Source organism: Meleagris gallopavo, chromosome 1, assembly GCF_905368555.1.
Source record: "Meleagris gallopavo chromosome 1, MGAL_WU_HG_1.1, whole genome shotgun sequence".
Taxonomy (NCBI): domain Eukaryota; kingdom Metazoa; phylum Chordata; class Aves; order Galliformes; family Phasianidae; genus Meleagris; species Meleagris gallopavo.
The window spans coordinates 59,288,424-59,309,810 of record NC_139404.1 but is presented as its reverse complement, the minus strand read 5'-3'; the positions used below and the strand labels follow the sequence as shown (position 1 = coordinate 59,309,810).

Below are 21,387 nucleotides of genomic sequence, written 5' to 3'. Positions count from 1 at the left end.
TGCACTCCTATTTTGCCTCTGGATTATTTCTGTGCTGGTAACACCTACACATTCCCAGTCAGTTAGGTCTTGTTGGCACAAGGAAGATGTTTGATGTGTGACAGGGCTACACAAGAGTTCATTATGATTTATGGTATCTCACCCACTAATGCAGTCTCCCTGGTGCTTCGTCCAGCGCACTGCTATGCTGCTGTCACTTTTTACATTGGGCTTTCCAAGTCCCTGCTGCTCTTCTGCCCATCCATCTCTCTGTCTCCCCAGCCTAACACTCACTCTCTTCCCTCTATCCAGTTCTGTTAGCTCTCTTCCTGCTTCACACTAAGGGATTTGACAAACCTGCTGTTTCCTCATCCTCAGCATGGCTGGGAGGGGAACATGGGAAGAGGCTGCATCAGCCTATCTCCACCTTCTGCTTCATATTAAATTTTATAAATGCAGAATTGGATTTTTATCTGAGCAGCAGAAAGCATTTGGAGGCCTTTCCGTCAGCAGTATATAAATAAAAATGGATCAGAATAGATTGGATTGTTGCTTCTTACATCCACTTCCCTATTTTGTCTCTGACAGGTCCTGACACCCACACACATGCTCCTTGCTCAGACTTTGCTAGATCTCCTTTTTTGTCTGCTTTGAGTTTTGGCATTTTACGTTCCTCCCTCCCTTACAGAGAGTTTTCAAAGCTCTCAGCCAAGCTCAGAATTCTTACGCCTTTTGCCCTTACGCTCTGCATACTGACAGGCCTTACCAGCCCCATCATTAAAGCATCACAAGGCCACCACCTGGGCGAGGCTCCGCCATGGCCAAGCTGCAGCTGCTCATCTGCTTTGGGGTTTGTGAGGTCCAACACCGCTCCTCCCCATAAGCCTGCAACAAGCATCTCTGACTGCGCTTCCCCGTGATGGAGCAGGACTGAGACAGAAATCTGCAACAGGCATTTAGGTAATGGATTTGCCCTTTTGTCCTCAAGTTGAATATGCATGAGCAGACCCTGATTTCTTCAAATGTATTCACTTTGTTTGAAGAGAAGTGCCCTCTTTTTTTTTTTTTTTTTTCCCTCTGGTGCACTGTTTTTAATTCTATGTATAAATCACAAGCATTCCCTGTGTGCATTCAGAAACTGGTATTTGCTATTTAAAAAGTGGTAAGGTACAACTGTTGAAGTAACTCTTGAAGAATTGTTTCTGATCCTGAAGTGGAGGCACATGCAAATACCTCTGTCATGTGTAGCACATACTCCCTCAAAGTGTGTTTTTAATATGTATGGATGCAGTACTGAGATACATTTGCCATGAATATTTGTGCTGGAGGAACTTATCGCTTGAATGTGTGCATTAAGGGAGTATAAAAGCGACACAAGAACAAGCTGGGAGAATGTGCTTTAAAAAAAAAAAAGAAAAGAAAGAAAACATTCACTATTTTATAAAGTCAGATTTTAAATCGCTCAACTCAAACACAAACACTGGAGAGAAAACAAGCAAGTGTATGAGTCAGAGATTTCCTTTTTGTTTGCCATGCTCAGCAGCAGATCCCTGGCAGCAGACACACAGCGTGACGCAGAAGCAGGGCTGAGGGCAGAAAGAAGCAAATTCCATCCCATGTGGGGTTTTCTCTCAAATGATGACTCCGTAACACATGGCACAAGGCTGCAAGCTGTACCAGCACCCTCTCCCCTCACCACTCACAGGAGCACAGTGCTGTGCTGGCAGCCCACAGCCTCCCTCACCCCACACCCAGCAAGCAGTACAGATCTCTTCTGGGACTTGGGTCAGGCTGGCAAGCTACCCAACACAGAGATGCCAGCAGACCAGGGAGGGCAAAGGGAGGACAAGGAACGTGACATCTGGCTCTGTGGTGCCAGGGATTGAACACAGGTATGACTGCACGCCGCCTCAACATGACGAACGACCTTCCCGCCAGACGCCTCGCGCCTCTCTCCCCACCCTCCCCGCGCGCATGCGTATCCCCACCCCTCTCCCCTCGCGTCAGCCGAGCGCTCCAGAGAAGACAGAGGCTTCCTACATTGGGCGGAAGTGACGTAAAGTAGGGGCGGAAGTAGGGCTGGCGCTACTTCCTGTTTGTTGCCGGGGTGTGGCCGGCCGGCGGCAGGTGAGGTACGGTCGGCTGGGCCGCGGGGCCGGGTCCGTGTTTGGGTTTCTCCCCACACACGGGTTGAGTGTGTCCGAAGTGCCGGATCCGGCGCATTGCCGCGCGGCTCTGCCCTTTTAAAGGCCGGGCTCGCAGAGCTGGCGCGGGGCACCAGGGAGGGCCGAGCTGAGGCTCGGGGCTGTGCGCAGAAGTGAGTGGGTAACGTCGTTCCCCTCTGTTGTGTTCGGGGGAAGGGGGTGCTCCGTCACCCCACAAGAAAGATCTGGTCCAGAAATGAGAGCCCCGATTTGGCTGAATGCGTCCTTGTTACGTGCAGGGATCACGCTTTTTCTGGGACTTACGCTGGACTCAACTGCAAAGAGTTAAAGCTTGTAAAAGTTTCCTTCCTCTGCCTCTCCCCTGTGGGGACAGGGAACTGAGTGCTGTGGCCAGAAGGTTGGCATGAAAAAGAGGGAAAAGTGTCTGAGACTGGGCTGGAAGGCTGCAGGGTGTGGGTTAAGTCATTTTTATTAAAAAGTGGCTAATACATTGTAGCAGAGTTGTGGGGTTTCTGCCTTATTCTGAGTATCAGGTGGAAGCAATCCAGGAGACTCCTGGAGCCTGTTGAAGATTACTTCATGGTCCGAGTATTGGATGTACCAGCTAGAGGTGAAGTGTTACTGGACCCTGTGCTCACTGATGCAGAGGAGCTCACCTAAGAGGTTAAGACTGAAGGCAGTCTGGGCTGCAGCAACTGTGCTGTGGTTGATTTTGTGATCTTGAGGAACACGGACCTGACAGAGTGGAGTCAGGACCCTGAACTTCAGGATAGTGAGCCTCAGGCTGTTTAGAGAATTATTGGGATCCTCCACTAAACTCTAGGAACAAAGAAACAGAACAGAGTGGGTAGTGTGCTAAGATGCCTTTTTGATTGCTCAGGAGCTCTCTGTTCTCCAGCAGAAGAAATCAAGAGAATTAGGCAGGAAACTGTCATGGCTGAAGGATGTGCTCATCAAGGTGAGGAAAAAGAAGGAAAAATATAAGCAGTGGAAGCAGAGATTAGTGGATTGGGTGTAATATAAGAATGCTGTCTGGATGAGTGAAGATGGGATCAGGAAAGCCGAGGTGCAGATGAAATTTAACTTAGGGATGTGAAAAATAACAAGAAAAGATTCTTTAGATATGTTGTTCATAAGAGACAGGCAAAAGAGAGTGTATTCCTCCTGATAAATAGCTTCCATGGAGAAGGCTGGAGTACTGAATGAGTTCTTTGCCTCTGTCTTCACTGCCAGGCTTCCTACATTTCTCATATCCCTGTACCTTTAGACAGGAGTTGGAAAAGCAGAATCCCTCCCACTAGAAGGGTAGAGCACATCTGAGACCACCTCATGAGACTAAATGTGTACAAATCTATAGGGCCAGGTGACATGCATCCCAGGATTCTGAAGGAACTGGTTGCTGTAGTTGCCAAATGACTCACCATCATATCTGAAGAGTCATGGCTGTCGGGTGAGGTCCCCGGTGACTGAAAAAAGGGGAACATCACTCCCATTTTAAGAAGGAGAAGAAGGGGTCAACAGGCTTGGTGAGTGTCATGTCTGTGTTTGGGAAGATCATAGGGCAGATCATCTGGGAAGCTAGTTTAAGGCATATGCAAGATGAGGAGGTGATCCATGGCAGCTAGCATGGCTTTATCAAAGGCAGATCGTGTCTGACCAATCTGGTGGCCTTCTATGGTGAAGTGATGACTTTGGTGGACAGAGGAAGGGCAGCTGATGTCATCTGCCTGGACTTGCAAGGCCTTTGACATGGTCCCACACCACATCTTTATCAGTTAACAGTTCTGTGTCCGGGTGGAGACCAGTCACAAGAGGGGTCTATCTTGGGATGGTATTTGTTAACACCTTTACCAGTGACATAGATGGTGGGATCCTGTGCACTCTCAGCACGTTTGTAGATGACACCAAGCTGAGTGGTACAGTTGACATAATAGAAGGAAGAGATGCCATCCAGAGGTATTTGGACAGGCTTGAAAAGTGGGCCCCTGAGAACCTAGTGAGTTTCTACAAGTCTGCGTGCAAGGTGTTGCAGTTGGGTCAGCGCAATCCCAGGAATGTCTACAGACTGAGAGAAGAACTAATTGAGAGCAGCTTGTGGAGAAGGACTTGGGGGTTCTGGTGGATGAAAAGCTGGGCATGAACCAGCAGTGTGTGCTTGCAGCGTAGAAGGCCAACAGTATCCAGAACTGCATCAATAGAGAGGGGGCCAGTAGGGTGAGGGAGGTGATTGTCAAGGAGGAATGGTTTTAAACTAAAAGATAGAAGATTAAGATTAGATGTCAGTGGGAAATTTTCACTTAGAGAGTCATGAGGCACTGAAACAGGTTGCCCAGAGAAACTTTGGTTTCCCCATTGCTGGAGGCACTCAGGGCCGGGCTGGATGGGACACTGGGCAGCCTGAGCTTCTGGGTGGCAGCCCTGCCCGTGGCAGGGAGGTTGGAGCTCAATGATCTTTAAAGTCCCTTTCAACCTAAGCATTCTGTGATTACTGTGCACCATCAACTAGTTCAGAGAATTCTGCAGATGATAGATGTAATCTGTAGTCATCCATCAGAGCATCAGCACAGTACACTATGTAGATCATTTTAAATATGTATTGCCTTTAAGTTGCACAAGGGCAGCGTTCCCCACTCATAACCTTGTAGCTGTGGTGTTACTGGTTATATAAAACCACGTTGTTACTGCTTGCAAGTGAACCCACACATTGAGTGATAAATGCATTTACTATATTAATTTGTTCAAAATAAAGGAATTAGCCAACAGTAAAAAGACCACAGGGCTGTTAGATGTAGTAGTGCATATGAAGAAAGGCTGCTGATGGATGTGGTGAACATTGTGAATCCACATCTAGCACCGATGAACACTTTCTGGTATTTATTTTAGTACAGAACAGAAGCCATGTTGTGCTGAGGTTTTCCTCCTCGATTTTTGTGGTTTGGTTTTAATGCTGAGTGGTTGTAGAGCACCTAGGTTTTCCCAGAGGCTTTCCCCCATCCCCAGGGCAGAGTAGGCTGGTTCTTGACTTCTGCAGCCTAGTTTCCAGCGAAGCATATGGGATGATGCCAGCTGTGGTGGTGGCATTTTGTGTAATGAAGTCAAATGTCAGCTGGCTGAAGATGACCTATTTGTCTCATTTAGGTTGTGCAGTGGCCATTGCTGGCAATGTTCTACAGACCTTATTGACCTCTCCTAGTTACAAGGTAGAAACTGAAAGTGTCACTATTTCTTGCCTGTCCATTGAAATTGAGAGACTTCCTTGAGCAGAGAAAGGAAGTGGATGGAGCGGTTAGTGCTGCTCCTGCCAGGAGCAAGGGCTGGAAGCAAACTGACTTTGGCATGTCTTTGTAGAGACTTTGTGCATTTTGGTTGTCCTGGGAATCAGAGATGCTCCGGTCACTTCTTTTAGGAAGGTTGGCTAGAGGCTGACAAGCTTTCGTGATAATTAAGTCTGTCTCTTCTGAGTAGCAGGCTGGGATGTAAGGGCTGCCCAGAATGCCTTTTTGTTACTGAAATGCTTTGGTTAGGGAGGAACAGCCACGCCTCCAGAGCCCTCAGGCAGAAAAATGCCTGCAGCACTCCCAGAGCAGCACAGGCTGTTCTTGTCGTCTGTCCTTCTTCCATCACTTTGGATATTCAAACTGAGTTTTTAATCTTCATTCTTTCAGTTAAAAAGCGGTGTTCTTTTCTCTCGATTCTGGAGTTCATTGGCGGGATAACAGAGCAGATAATTGCTGGGAATTGCTGTGCAGTCAGGCTTCTAGGTTTGGTAGTACCAGGTAGCTGTAGTCACCATATGATCAGCCTGAGTCGATGGTAGGAGTTGAGGGTTGGGGAGCATAAGTACTGAGATAAGCCTGAAAGCGATGCAATTCTTTTTGTTTTTTTAAGATTAAAGATACTGTGCAGAGGAAGAGAAGGATTATGTCTGAAATTACAATATTTCCTGTGACCGTGCTTGAAGGGAATCATTTGTATCACTCACAAATCAATTTCTGCAGATACTCAGATCTGCTTGGACCCCTCCACAAGATAACCCTTGCCAAAAAAACAGTCCATCCAAGCAGCTTGTTTAGTGGGTGATTGATTCTTCAAGTGTCTCTCATTTGAGCCAGCTTTTTGTCAACTCGTCACCCAGGACACTTCGGGAAAGTGTATGGTTGTTGGATTATGCACTTGTTGCAGTGGTCTGATAGTAAAGGAAGGCAGCCTCTCTTTTTTTTCTGAACAAACTTTCAGCTGGAACCTCTGCAGCAGCCCTTGAGCTGCCCTGCAGGTGGAACGCTCCAGCATTTAAGAGAACTTACTGCAAGGAAATGGACTTCAAAGGGACTTTTGGCACAGCCTGTAGCTGTTGTGTTGTTTAGGCATACAAAAAACAAAGTGCCTCTTTTGAGGAAACTGAGTAAATGATGTGTAAGGATGCGTGGGGTGAGACTAGCTTGGTTTAAATGCCTGTACTGTAGTTGGATCTAAGCTAGTTACTTAGTATTCTTTTGTTAAGGGAGAGAAGAAGGGTGAGGCAGGTAATTAGAACACTGCACTTTTGGTCAATTTTAGATGGCTGCCTTAGCATAAGATCAATTATTTGTTGGACTACCTGATTGATTCCGTTAATGATGAAAGCCAAGGGTGTTGAGCAGAGTGCCTTGTCTGATTAACAATAGATATCAACGTCTGTCCATCAAAATGAGCTTCATGTATCCACTTGAAGGAAACTGTTTTCAGCCTCAGCTTAGAGGCCAAGACTTTCTCAGGGAGATGACACAGCTCTGTCCTTGTGGCAGTGAGGGCTACTGCCTGTGCTTCTCAAAGCAGAGCTCTGTGTTAAGAAGAAAGGTTACTGTGAAGACGATAATGGCTTATAGGCTGTCGTAGCCTGTGGAGCTCAGAGAACTGAAGTGCAGCTCTGAATCCTTTAAGTGTCTTCTGTTCAGTTTCTGTTTACAAAATAGTCTCATGTCTGTCTTCTGGAGAGCTAATATCATTTGACTTTATGTGATTCAACTTTAAATGTCAAGTATTGTGCCATTTGCCTGGGAGTTGCCATATGCTATTGTAAAGCTGGACTCAAAGATCTTAAATCTCAACTCCTGTTCTTCATACTAAGTGGAATAGGGCAGAGTAGCATGTGGAAAAACAACAAATTTAAGTGTGCTGGAGCAGTTTTTAGGGAAGAGGGAGAGAATTTGAATTTGAGAATGATCACCCAGTGTGCTAGTGGATTTGTTCAGGCACACGCTTATTTGAGCCAACAGCTAATGATGCTGGTGGGAAAGCAAATCCTTCAGTTTATGTGCATTATTTGCCTATCAGTAGTGTCTTTACCTTAATGTCACTTTGTTCCTAGATTTCATCTGCCTTGAGTAGCTGCAGTAGTTACTGTTCCTTTCAAATCCAAGTATTTGAGCCGAAGGTATTAACAGGCTCTGTTGCCTTGAGAAAGGCTATGTTAAGTACAGGGCTCATGCTTCCCCCAGAAAATTTTTGTCAGGCCAGTGCTTTTCTTTTGGTAGCTCTGAGTGCTCAGGAAGGATCACATACAGATGAGATTGTCTTTTAATCCAGAAAGACCAGAGTAGGATAAAAACAGAAGTAGCCAATGATATTGTAGGTCTCTGACCGTGTCTTACGGTGCAGCATGATGTTTGCGTAGTGCCTGGGTGTGCACGGCACCATGCGTGTGCCAACTGCCAGTAGGTCTCCACCATGTGGAAATGGAGAACTGTGTTACATCACTGTGCCTGCTGATTAGCAGTAGCTTTGTTAACCTGAGTGGCACAAAAGACTTTTCCCCCAGCTGCTGCTAGAACTGATGAGGTGAGATCACTTTGCTCCAGTCATTTCCTAGCAGGATACTGGCCCACAAAGCCAGGCTGAAAGTATGAGGTGGTTGATCCTGAGTAAGTATCTCACTTTCTAACACTGGAGCACAGAACTGAACATGGCTTTTACAGCTGCAGCTGGGTTAGCTTTGTGGTACAGATCTGGCCTTTATGTTTTCTGCTCCTTTGAGAGACAGTGATAGCATCCAAAGCTGCTCAGTTTCCAGCCTGTCTCTGTGGCTGAGGAGCTCCAATTCACTGGTTGAGAGTAGGCAGAGTGGGAACAGCTGAAACTGAGAGCTCCTTTGGTCCAGAAGTGGTACTAGGAATAAAATTCTGACAGGCACCAGGCCCTGCCACGATGGAGAAACCCTACTCTTCATAGCTTTGTCAAAATAGCTACTAGAGGTCTTGAGAGTCAAAACAGTCATGTATACAATGGAGTTTTGAGGATGTTACTACAAGAAATGTCGAGTAACACGAGCACCCTGGTGGAGTACAGCCTGCTACGGGGCCTAATTATGGTCTTATTAATGCTTTCTTTCATCACTGCCTTCCAGCCTTCAGATGGTGATTAGACCTATTTATAGGGGCAGACTTCCTTAATATTCAGCACAGTGCACCTCTCACCAATCAAATCAGTACCATCTGCATCTTTGATTGCTGCTTAATAACACTGTAGAACATGTTTAATTAAAAAATATAAATAGACTTTTCATCCTCTTAACAAAGTGCTTCTCTCTTTCTTCCTCCCCTTCTGCCCCCCCAAAAAAAGCTTAGCACAGGGGCCCTCACCTCATGGAAATACATACCAAGTTACAGATATTACTTTCCTCTATTAAAGGAGACAGAGCAGCGTGGTAAGCTGTACCCCAGACTTAGGTCTCTGTTCCATCTTCTGGGTGTTAACCTTAACCCACAGTGCATTTGTGCCTTGGTCTGTTCCCAGCATGGAACCATCCTGCCGGTGATGGTGTGGTGCAGGATCTCTATTGCATATTTCAGACTTTATTGCACATTTCTTGTCTCTGTGTCCTTGCAGGTAGTCACTGATCTTTTGTTGGAAACCTACAGAGGAGAGGCAGAGGGCCAGAGAGAGTTTGTCACTTCTTCTTGGGGCTGTTACTGCATGTGGAAATTAAAGGCTGTTACTTGGTGCCACCTTTCCAGTGCAGAGATAGAAGCAGCAGCGCAGCAATTTCTGAAACAGCTCTTGTATCTTTGAAGAACACACACTGTTGTGTTGTTGTTTTTTTAAAGTATTTAAGTGCTGTTCTTTCCCTGACCCCTTTTTATCCCTTGAAGCATGTTAAGGAAGCAAGTATTGTTGGTGGCTTGCTTTTATTCTCCTTTATTTTTGCAGCCAAGTACGTGTCTGGTAAGTGCTTGTACATATAGCAGTCTCTGCCTGTGCTGAGGGAAGGCAAATTATTAATCCATGTGTTTGTTTGTGTTCCCTTTTAGAATTAAGGTTTTATAAGGTTGTGAGGTTTTTTTTTTGTTTGCAGATAATCATCTCAGTGATCTCCTCCATGGAGCTTTATTTTGAAGGAGTTTTCCTTCTCTTACAGACTCTGTTTGCTCTGTAACGAGTTCTCCTGGGCTTAGCCTCTGTATAAGGAGTTTCATTCTTGGGCTCAGAGGGAGCAAAGTAGGAGGAGTATTTCTCTACTTAGAGTGATCAATTGTATGCTTTCTTCTGTGGCTTCAGAGAGCTGCAAGTCTGTCTGTAGCCATTGGAGTTATTTATTAGACTTGGCTGTGGTGGTTGAACAGTCTGACTGGTTGCAGATGCCTGGAAAACCTGGAATGCTCAGCCTGTATGTATCCTGGTGCAAGTTTTTTGGAAAGGTAAGACAGTCTGTGAGAAACTGATGTTGCCTTTCCCGCTGCTGTTGTTTCCATCAGCTTTTGCTAGAGCGAGTGTTGGAGCTGAGAAGGGACTGGCTTTGTGCATAGAAGATAGTCAGCAGCCCTGACAGCTTTTATCCCGGCTTACTTGAGGTTAAAGGCACAGCTTCAGGCAGCAGTGCAAATGTGAACAATCACTAGCTGAAGCCAGAACTTCCAAATCAGGATATCGCACACGTAAGCAGGAGGTCTGGTTAGAAAACAATCATTTTCTCATTCCTTGCAACTTAATAAGGCAAATGTGGTTATTATATAACACAAGAACGCAGTTTTCTTGATCTTGAAAGTTGACATAGAAAAAATAATTGAATAAAAACTGGCTGGAGCCCCCAGATGCTTCAGCTCTTCTCCGGAGCCTCTTTGATCACAAAAAAAGAGCCTCCGTGCTGCTTGCTCTGCCTTGTGTGGCCCACAGGTGGTCATACCACTAATGATGAAATCTCCTGGGTGATCTGACATCTGCTTTTCTGAATCATACTTGCCTTGGGGTTTTATATGCCCATTTCTCACTGTAGCGTCAGAGCATTTCTTGTTGGCCTGCCTTCATAATTCCAGGATGCAGTGCTTTCTGCTGACGCATGCTAGCTCCTCTCTAAAAATCTGGAGTGATACTGAAACCAGTTTATTGCTCCACTGGAAGGCACTTCTAAGTGGAAGACGTGAAGAATTTATTTGTATCTTTGGTGTGTGTTAAGTGAAGGCTTGGTGTCCGTTGGGCAGGATGGGAAAGCTGAGATATTTCTCATCTGCGGCACTTTGGTTTTTTTGTAATGCTTGATCGTGATAATGCAGTATGGTTAAGGAGATTGGCTGCTCCTTTTTTTGCTACACTGATGGCTGAGATCAAGGAGGAATCGGTCTTCTTGAGTGACATTTGGTCTTTGCTTCCCTTCCTGCCTTTGTTTGGCAATACTTTGAATCTTTCCCATTAAAATCTTCCCTGTACCTGGAGGCCCCTTCCGTTGGAGGAAGCAGTCCTGCTGTTATTCTAAGCACACAGTCAGGCCTTTCTCAGAGTGCTTGTAAAACTGGCTTGCTTCCCCAGTTGGTTTGCTCAGAAAATGTAATAACAGCTGTAGCAAGGGATTTTGCCCTTCTGGTCATTTAGAAAGCTGTTGCCGTTTTTGCTCCTTCTTGCTTTAAACTTGTTATTTGTTACCTTGCACAGAAAGAATCGTCTCTTGTATCTGACAGCAGTTCCTACAGAGTCTGCCACATCTCTCCAGTCTGGTGGATTTTTGTAGGAAAGGTGAGAATCAGGAGCTCATGTGAGAGCCTGTGTCAAGAGCCTGTGAAGCTGAAGTTTGCTGATTGCCAAAATATAAGAACACAAGCAGGAGCACCTTGGGCTTTTCCTTCTTTGCTCCACCAGTGTGTGTTAGTTTTTTGCAAGGCAGCACCGGAACCTGAAGGGCAATCTGTAGCTTCTGAGTGCAAGGAGAGAAACAGCTCAGTAGTGGCTGGGGGAGTGCTGCTTCAGAGCATGGGCTTCTGTCCATTGGCTGCTGGATGGAGTGTGGCTTTAGAAAGGTCACCAAAAGAATTAGGATTGGTGAGAATCTGGGAAATAATATTGGGACTGCATAATCTCATCTAGCTCCAGAGGTGAGAAGCTTGCCCTTGTTATCCTCTGGGGCAGGATTCCATGGTAATGGTTTGGATAAGCAAGTTTAACAAGTCCCCTTCTTGCTCCCGCTTCCCGCTCTGCCTCATGGCTGGGCAATTACAGCTGTTTCTCTGGCTGCAGTAAATTGGGTCATTGAACTGATCCGAGTTTAAAATAGGCATCGCGAAACTCAGCAATATCGATGCAATGAATGAATTGTGACCAATGATAGGCAGGATCATAAACTTGTTCTGCTGCTGAAGCTGAAGTATGTTGTAGCTGCACGCTCACTGTGCTCGCCTCTCGCTTTGTTCCACTCGGTCACTCTGGTCAGAGATCTGAAAGCAAAAGGATTCCAGCTCGGTTACGGTCAGCAAATGGAAAAAAGCCATCTGAGAATTAGCCGCCCTCCTTTTCAGATTAACTTGTATGCTTTACAAGTCAAAATAATAATTTCCTGTCTGCTGAATAGGCACAGTCACGAAGTCTAATCAGTGTGCAAACATTGCTGCTAAAGAGGGTGGATTCAGAGCCTGCTACCAGTGATGCATGAAGTGAAACAGAATGGGCCCGGGCTTCCTGCGGCAGCGCCAAGCCTTCTGATGGCTGGGCTTCATTTTGCAAATTTGTTGTCTATGGATCTCCTTGGTTTCCTTCTTCTTTTTCACTTCGTTTGAAAAAAAAAAAAAAAAAAAAAAAAAGACATACCACATTTTGAGATGGTATTTCCTAGCTGATAACAGTAGGATCAAAAAGGACGAATTCAGAGCAGGTGCTGCAGGAATGGCTGCAGGCTCATCTAATCTGATAGCCTTGCCTTTTGTGCGGCAAGGCAGGGAAATGAAAAGTGTGTGAAGTTCCCTGTAATTTTCACCTGCTCAACTGCTGGTTGATGCTGCAGCTGTCTCTCAGGCCCTTGTTTTCTGAATTCCTCCGACCTCACTTGTGTTTCTGCATTTCTTAACCTGCTCTGCATGCCCTCCTTAGGAAAGGGGGAGAGCCTTCCTCTGTCATTAATGAGGGTGCAGCATCCATGATGCTGTTTGCACACCGCAGTGCTCCCTGGAGCAGCTTCTGGTAACTTCCAAGTGCCACAGGGGAATGTGTGCATCCTGAGACAGATCTGTCCATTCCTGATACCTCACACTGCCATCCTGCTTTTGTTTGTTTCCGTTCGGCTGAATGAATATTTGCTTGTGCTGATGTACAGCACCCTGCATGATGAAAACCCATAGTGAGCAGCTGTATGTAGACTGTGGGTTTTTTAGAGTTTGAGTGAGCAAGACACATACAGACCAGGCAAGAAGGGGACTTGTTAAACTTGCTTATCAAAACCATTACCATGACATACCAGACATATTTGAAAGGATTTGCTTAGGCCTAATAGCAAAGCTTCAGAAAAATGTATGGACACTCACCTCTGTTAGATCAGACTGCCCAAGTAGTTTGTATTTGTGAATTTACAATTACTAATATGATCAAAGAAACAAATTTCGACATCCTCCTCTATGTCCCAGGAACTTTTTATTGTTTTTGTGCACCAAAGCATGGGAGGCAGACTGAGGGAACATTAGAGGAAGGGACATGAGCACAGCTGGCAGCATGGAAACATGGATGGCTCCTAGCCTTGTCCTAGCTCTGTTGCAGAGCAATGCTCTTGGCTTGGCTGTATCTAGGAGCATGCGTAGCACTGCGGTGCATGTGTTGAAGACAACTGAAACATTTCCTTGACTGTTCAGACCTTAAATGTGAAAGGATCCTGAAATAAGGAGTCTTTTTTTGAGATAGTTACCAAAGAACAATCCAGTCACCAGAAGTAATGAGCTGCTCCTGGGAGTCTCAGAATGGAAGAAGTCTCATTAACCTACTTGGAGCAAGGGCATGTGTGTACATGCGTGCCCTGTTGTTTTTTTAGCTGCCATTCTTGGAAGGGGGCAGTGCTTGGGTTTCTTGGAGCAGAAGTGGAAAATGAAATACAGTGTTTTGCTAATAGAGTTGCATGACCTGAAATATATCCATCTGGAATATGAGAATGGGAGGAGAGGACAGGGTGATTTCTGACAAATCTTCATCACCAGCCTGAGCTGATTTTGCTCCAGAGTGTGGCCTTTGTTTTCAGCATAATATTGAACAGAGAATTGTTAATGATCATGCTAAAAATAAAATTGTGGTTCCTAAGATCATTCAGGCAAGCAAAAGGCTCCCACCTTTACTGTAGCTACATTGGGTTTTTAAAAAAAAAAATCAATCCATCAACCTTGAAATGTGCCTTCCTCATCAGCTCATTGATGACCTTACAAACACTTTCCTAAAATAGTTGGACAGGTAGAGGGTGAAGTCTCTAAATAAAAGCTGTGATACAATAGAGGAGTGATACAATAGAAGAGTGTTTACTGTGATGTTCTTTTTGCTCTTTCCTTTAGGCACAATGACTACAGTAGCCCAGAAGCACTTTCTGGAAGGGCAAACGTATTCTGTCCCCCTGATCCAACCAGACTTGCGCAGAGAAGAGGCTGTTCAGCAAGTGGCAGATGCACTTCAGTACCTGCAAAAGGTGTCAGGTGATATTTTCAACAGGTATGGTTCTTTCACGTAGGGGCTGGGAGTGCTAGCATTCAGCACTTGAAAATGGACTTCTGTGATAAGGCCAGTGCAGTGAAAATGCATTGCATTGGCAAGCAGTGGAATTTCAGAAAAGGTCCAAATGCACTTCAGTACAAGGTGATTGGATTCAGGTACTGTCAAAGTTAGGCATAATCGAATGTCTCGTATTTGCAAGAGGTTGTTTGTTATTAGTTTCTAATTCAGTTGCAGATTCCCACAAATTGCATTGCTACTTCAGCTCTGAGTATCTTTGATTCTTTCTTGGTTGTGTTTTAAACAGAAGACTTTCTAATTTGGAGTATTTTGAAGATCTGTCTTTCTGAGTTACTGTACTTGGAGCAGTAGAGTAGAAAATGTCTCTTTGTTCTGATCTCTGGACTTGCAAACTGTTCTTGAGCTACTTTTGAACTTCTGTTTTTGTATATTGTTACGAAAGTAGAGTGCATTAGTGCCCGTTCTTCTCATCATGATCTCATAATCTATCTAAACTGGTGTCTTCAGCAATTCATCACAGGCCTGCCACTTCTTGCACACAGTCATCTTTAGGTAGATAGATCTGTAAGGCTATTTATATAGCAGATCAGAAAGATTCTTGGGTTTTCTTGCAAATTATAGTTTATCTAGTGTCTTCTTCATCTGAAGCCATCTTTGATATCTCAGTGCCTTGAGACAGCATGTCATATCATTGATATAGAAACCGGAAGATCGATACTTGTCTTCTCAGAAGCTGAGAGGCAAGAACACTTGCTTTGATTTCAGTGGGGCCCATCATTGCCTAGTATGATTTATTACGGTGTGAGTAGGAATATGATGTTCTTGCTTTTGAGTTGTTTCTTTGTTTGATTGCTTTTTTAAGGGCAGATTGAAGTCCTTCAGTTTTTGATACCAGTACTTTGAAAAACAGCCTCTGAGGGCAGGGTAGTCATGAAGGCTGAGCTCAGGTCACTGAGGTAAATAAAGGCTTTTCTGTGGAAGAATCTTTCTTTGGACAGGGGCTGAAGGGGCTCCTGGACAGGGCTGTGTGTAGGCTGCACTTAATTGAACACAAGGCCTCATTCTTTTCTGGGCTTCTCGGTACAGGAACTCATGACATAAGGATGGGAAAAGACTACAGAGCTGCTACAAGCATCAGGAAGGCACCCCTCAAGCCTGGGACTGATTGGCAGCGCTGTCCTTCTCTGTATTATCAGTAGCTTTATTTGACCCACAGAAGTGTTTCTTCCTTCTCTTCCCAACCCTCCCTCCCCGTTCCTTTTTTTTTTTTTTTTTTTTAAGCTCACTGCTTTGCAACACAGTGCCCTGTAATTTCCCTAGGGAGGCAAGCCTGTTGTTTTGTATGCAAGTCACTTCTGAGTCCTGAGCAGTGACTGCGATGCTGTTCCCTCATTCTTCGGTGCACTCATGACTTTTAATTACCAATTTTTTTCCAACAGCAGAGAAGGCTTCATTGGGCTTTTTGTTTGCTTTGCCTTTCCTCTGAGGTCTTACCTCTCTGATATAATTAATAATGATTTAGTAATTACGTAGGCCTCTGATTAAAAGTTCCGTGACCTTGGTTGTTCCATGCTAATCAAGGGGCAGAGCTTTCAAGGTGAGAACTTTGCCTTTTAGTGAAGAGTGACCTTTTTTGTTCCCTATCCTGAGATAAGGCAGCTCCTTCCTGGAAATAGAAGATAGAGCTGCCTTATCTGGGGAAGCTGGCTGCTCTGATCTGCAAAATGCTTGCAGTGTTGACAGAGAGGAAACTTGTTCATTCTGGCAGTCTCAGCTGAGTGTGTCAAACTCATTACTTCAGCATCAGAACATCTGCATCTTTGTAGTACTGTTTTGTAGAAACTGTTGGGTTGGTAGTGTGCTTCTGAGAGTGGCAAGCCAGTTTGTACTTTGTGGAAGGTGGGTGAAAGAATTTCCCTTACTTTCTGTGGAAATAGGAATCTTTCCAGAGACAATTATTTTATCCATGTTAGTTCATCAAAGTTTCTGCTCTGAGTTGTTGCTGACATGGTAGGTGGGTATGAATTCTTCAAATGAAAATGTTCATCAAGGGCATTTGTGCAAGGGAGGTGAGCTTTTCCTCTCTTCATTTGGTGAAGGCAGCTGTGATACTGTTGTGGTTATGGTTGTAGGAAAACTATTCTAGGAAATCACTATGAGAAATTTCTGCCAAGCTGTTATTTCTCAAAATGCTTTCAGACAAACTGATTTGCTGTTGGATTTAGCTATGGCGAGTTATGTGGTGAATGGGGTACTTGGGAAAGTTCATTGTTGTGTAGAGCTTAAGAAATGTACAGGTGCAAAAAATTGGGTCAATTACAGCTGAGACCCAGAGATTCACTGGGGAAGGCACTGCAGAGTAGATCTGGCAACCCACAGAAATTAAACCTCTGTACCTTGCTAACAGTGCACCTGGGCTGTGAGATGGAATCAATAAGAGGGCACCATCCCTGTGGGTCGTGTTCTTAAACCATGGGAGCAGAGACCCATCCTACATCCTTTGAGTGGAGAAGAGTACATGTTCTGCATGCGGAAAGCACTGACCCAGGCAGGCTCTTATTTGCTGGGCAGTACAGGTTGATGTCTTCTGTCACTCCTGTTAACAGTCTTGTTAGGACTCTTAGGAAGTCCTGTCCACTTGGTGCTGAAACCAATGTGTGAGGAGATTAAGAGGCTGCGTGTACTTTCTGGGGTTTGTGTTTTGGATTAATGGAAGCTCTTACTTTGTATATGTTAACTAAATTCATGTAATTAATCTGCAGTGGAAGCTGCAGAGAGGACCAAATTCATTGCCTGCAGCTACTGAGATTTTAATACATATAATTACTGCTAAAAACATAAATGTAGTAACAGATCCAATCTGGCATAATATCTAGATGAGTTTAACTCTTGGACATCTAAGGACAGCTATTGACATAGGTCACAGTAGGAAGAAGGACCAACTTTAACACTCGATTAATCAACGATATCTCATCTATTTATTTCTTTATTACCAGCGTTTTCTGAGTGAAAGCTTGTGTTAGAATCATGTGTTGTGGATTTTTATTTTTATTTTTTTTTACAAAAATGTTATTGTGGTAAGTACTTAAAAATGGTGATGGGTTTAGGTTTTCTGAGATGGCCCCTTGGTAAGTGAGGCCTCCCCTTTGGGATTTCTCAGTTTCTGGAGAGAGATTTTGTTGCCAGGAGATGTTAATAATCTCTAATATGTCAGCTCATTATTCAGACTGTACACTTTTGTATAACAGATTTGTGGGAAATTGCCTATCCAAGTTATCTCATTTACTGTGATAGCAGTAGAAAGAAAACAATTACTTGGTGTGGAATGTCATTATCAAGGTTGTGGTCTCCTCTGCCTATAATCATATCATAAGCTGTGCAGTATGTAAAATTTCTCACGGGCAACAGAGCCCTAAGGAAAGTTTGGGACAGGAATAACACTGAGCTATAGAGAGGGAGAGCTCTGTGAGATGTGTGCCCTGGACAGAGCTTTGACAATGATTGCATGTCAGTCTGGATTGAAATAGAAAACACAGACAAAACCTTAATTGTGAGGTGCATTTAGGTGTTCCCTTACTTCTTCTCCATCATTAATCCAGATCATCAGTAGTGGAAATGAATGACTAAATATCTCTGAGAGAATGTATTTGACTAGAAGCATTTGATTTGGTTTAAGTAATGCATTTCTGAAACGCATGTGTCAGTTAAACAGTTATATAAATTTGCAAAGAAGAGTCTTGCTGAAATCTGTGGTGTCCTTTGCTGCACACTGTGTCTTAGAGCATTCAACACCATGTTGCATTTATTCCTCTGCTGGCTGTATGGGTTTGATTTTACCAGTAGGAGAGATGTCAAGCAGGCTCCACTGTGATGGGTGTACACCAGGAGACAGTCTCTAGCACTGAGAGTCACTTTTTCTTCAGATTCTTTCATAGAATCATTAATGTTGGAAAAGATTTCTAAGATCATCCAGTCCAACTGTCAACCCATCCCCATATACGCAGTGACCACATCCCTCAGTGCCACGTCCACATGTTTCTTGAACACCTCTAGGGGTGGTGACTCCGCCACCTCCCTGGGCAGCCTGTGCCACTGCAGCACCACTCCTCCTGAGAAAAAACGTTTCCTAATATCCAGCCTGAACCTTTGAAAGTGACAAGACCCTTGTAAAGCAACAAGTCACCCCATTATACTTTGAAGGCTTCCCAGAGGCCATCTGAGAGAAGATGCTGGTCCAGTTTAGTTTCAGACCTCTCTCCTGAGATGCCCTAGATGTAGTCATTCATTGTTATGAAGGTAAAGCAAAAATGGTGACGTGAAGGAGGGGGTGAGTGGTTTACAACTATGGGGACATGGAGCTTGGGGAAGACAAGAAAGATGCCTGCAGGTGTTGATTATTGTTGTAGAGATATGTCCAGTTAACGTGGAATTTTTGTAAATGTAGATGCTGTTTGTAAGAAACTGCTCAGTTGTTTTAGCTCTTGTGTTTTTCTAGAAGCTGAATTTGAAAGCTTGTGAAGTGGAGCTTGAGAGAGGTTCCAGAGCTATTGGAAAAGGGTGTAAGAATTGATACATGAGAAGATCAGTTCAGCATGCCTGGATGGCTGGTGGCAGCTAGCCACCCAGCACTACCATCCCACGTACTCAAGGAGGGGGAAGGGATAATGAATGTTCTGTAGGAGTCCAGATTAAGATTTTCTGAATGCTGCTAAAATCCCTAAGCTTAAAACTTCGTATGATATGAGACCAAGACTCCATTCAGATACCTTGACAGCTCTATGGGGTGACGAGGTGGGGAGCATAGTTACAGCTGTCACAGCTTGAAATGAAAATGGAGTAGTAGGAATGTGAGACTGAATGGTATTAAGTCTTTAAAAGATATTTCCATAAAAAATGAAACAAACGTGATGGACAGAATTCTTGCTCATTTCACGGAGTGCTGAAAATCTTTGTCTTTTGGACTTCCAGAGATTAAATATGTCTTTTGAAGGAGAAGAACAGAATGCTAAATTTTACTCTGCAAGGTTCTTTTTATGGCATTGTCATTGAAATGTAGTGATGGTTACTTAAGCCCCTGCTGTAAGTCTAACATCGGCTCTTCCACACCACTTTCTATCACTAGCAGTCTGTTTATCTTTGAATCCCGTTCCCCCAAAAAGACACTGATCAATCTGTTCTGCTTTAAGAGATTGAAAGGCAGGCTTGAACTTGATAAGCTGTAGCCTTCTTTATGCTAACAAAGCCTTCAGCATAGTTTAAAATGAGCAATTTAAAGAAATGATTGAAGTGCTTCACCCTCAATATCTTCCTCCAAGCAGACTTAAACTTGTCACACCTAATAGTAAGTGTGCAAATAGAAGTATGTTTTAATGAATAACTGAGACACTCAGTCTAGGCATTAATGCAAAGCATTCTCAAAGCATGAGATGACTTTGCATTAGCTACAGAAAACATTCTTTGGGGAAGAAGGGCTCTTAATGCTTCATTTTATATCTGAAAACAAAATGAGGGAAAATTGTGTCCAGGCTGCTGAAGTGGCTGAAAGGAGCACGAAAGGAAGCAGAAGTCTTAGCTATAATCTCAGTTACTAAAAATAAAGAGTGGCTTAGGTGCAATCATACTAAACTGATGATATATCAGTTTGCTGTAAGTAGTTTGAAAAAAAAAAAAAAAGAAAAAGTTTCAGAAGTGTTTTTCCACTCCTGAATTTGGTCTCAAGGCTGCTTTGAATAAGAAGTCAGGCAATAATTTCAAACTCTTGAGTGGATTCTCTGTATAATTCTAGGGGCCCTTCCTGGTGGTAGAATATCTAATGGAAACATGAGACATTTTGATCAAAACAGATTGCATGTGCAGTACAAAAGACAAGTGGTAAAGAGAATCAGATAAACATTTAGCCCAATCACATGCAGATTGTATTGGTTTTCTGACTCAACTTTTATTGCTTTTGGTTTGTAATGTATCTGTAGGCTAAAATGAGTTTACTACAATCTATAGATTCCCTACAGCTCAGCTTAACTTCTGTACAATTTTTAAAGAGCTGTAATTTTAACATGAGAGTTGCCACATGTAGTGGCTGCCATTGTTTATTATTTGCTGTCTTACAAAACAGATAAAGATAATTTCAAAATCATTCATGGAAATAAAAGCTGTAGCAGGAAGACCAAAAGAAGCAAACATTAAACTCATTTGTGAAGATGTGAAATAGTTATCTTGATAAACATTGCTTTCTTTCAACAAATATTTTAAACCACTGTCAATTTGAGGTCATAGCGGTGACTAAGTTGAAGGATGGGTCATTTTGTGTACCTTAACAGCTATAAATTGGCTTAAACTTTTGTGAACTGTCCTGTAACAAAAAATATAGAGGTATAATTACCCCTTCTCTCAACCATTTTGAGAAGTGGAAACCTAAGAGCTTATAGCTCTCTGTTATTGATGTGGTTGCTTACTAAACTTTCTTCTGGAATGAAAAGGTAGCATGAAATCCAAACACCATGGAATTGTAGCGATGCTTGTAGAAGCTTATGGAGTTCAGAAATAGTCTGATCGAGGTTGTTAATGGCTGGAAATGGTAATATCCTAGAGCCTGAGAGTAGCAAATCCAGAAATAATAGTGGTGATGTTGTATCCATAGTGCTGTACAGGCATGTGAGAAAAGAATCTCACACTTACCCCTAAAATGAAAGGCTTTTCTGCATAGGAAGAGACCTAAGAGCCCTTTGAGAAATAAAGAAAAATAAATTGGCAGGAGGTGGAAATGTGATGATCTGTCTATGGTGCTTTTCTCTCAGGAATTCAGTGGAGCTGCTCAGAGAGCAGAAATGGTACTGACATCCCAGTGGTACCTTTAACTGACTAACACAGAGCACTCATGATGGAGTCTCTTAGCGTGCAAATGCTAAGTATGCTTCCCTAATACCTTTACACAGTTCTTGTGCCCTGAGAACTTTCTCCTGAACCTATCCTAGCACAACTTCTGCCCTTCTGAAACTGCTGTTTGTGCAGACAAGCGAGCTTCCTTTCCTTGATTGCTCTGGATGGCTGTGGTTTGGAAGGAACTAGATCTATTTCATAGGATATGTAATGACTGAGATTTGTCCAATGATAAGTTATGTCTACAAACTACTAAGGCAAGAAGTTGATGTTAACAGAAATTTGGAAAAGATCTTAGGAACTTTTCCATCCAGAGAGGCATTGTCCGCCTCTACTCGACTCTTGTGAGGCCCCATCTGCAGTATTGTGTCAAGGCCTGGGGCCCCCAGTACAAGAAAGATGCAGAGCTCTTAGAGCAGGTCCAGAGTAG

General features: G+C 43.8%; 1 protein-coding gene across 5 annotated transcripts in view; it reads left to right on the top strand.

The window, feature by feature from the left end:
- The first annotated feature begins 1,976 nt into the window (after nt 1–1,976).
- Nucleotides 1,977–21,387, top strand: part of WASHC1 (WASH complex subunit 1) — a 40,150-nt gene continuing 20,739 nt past the window's right edge. Inside the window, exons 1-3 of one of the 5 annotated variants that reach the window (XM_085229608.1) lie at nt 2,085–2,111; nt 11,046–11,126; nt 13,907–14,060. In XM_085229608.1, coding sequence (XP_085085734.1) covers nt 13,912–14,060 — 149 coding nt within the window. In that variant the 5' untranslated portion in view covers nt 2,085–2,111; nt 11,046–11,126; nt 13,907–13,911. Of the gene's footprint in view, nt 2,112–9,656; nt 9,818–11,045; nt 11,127–13,866; nt 14,061–21,387 lie in introns of those variants that run through there. The other 4 variants (XM_085229598.1, XM_085229604.1, XM_085229613.1 and 1 more) reach the window with 4 other exon arrangements.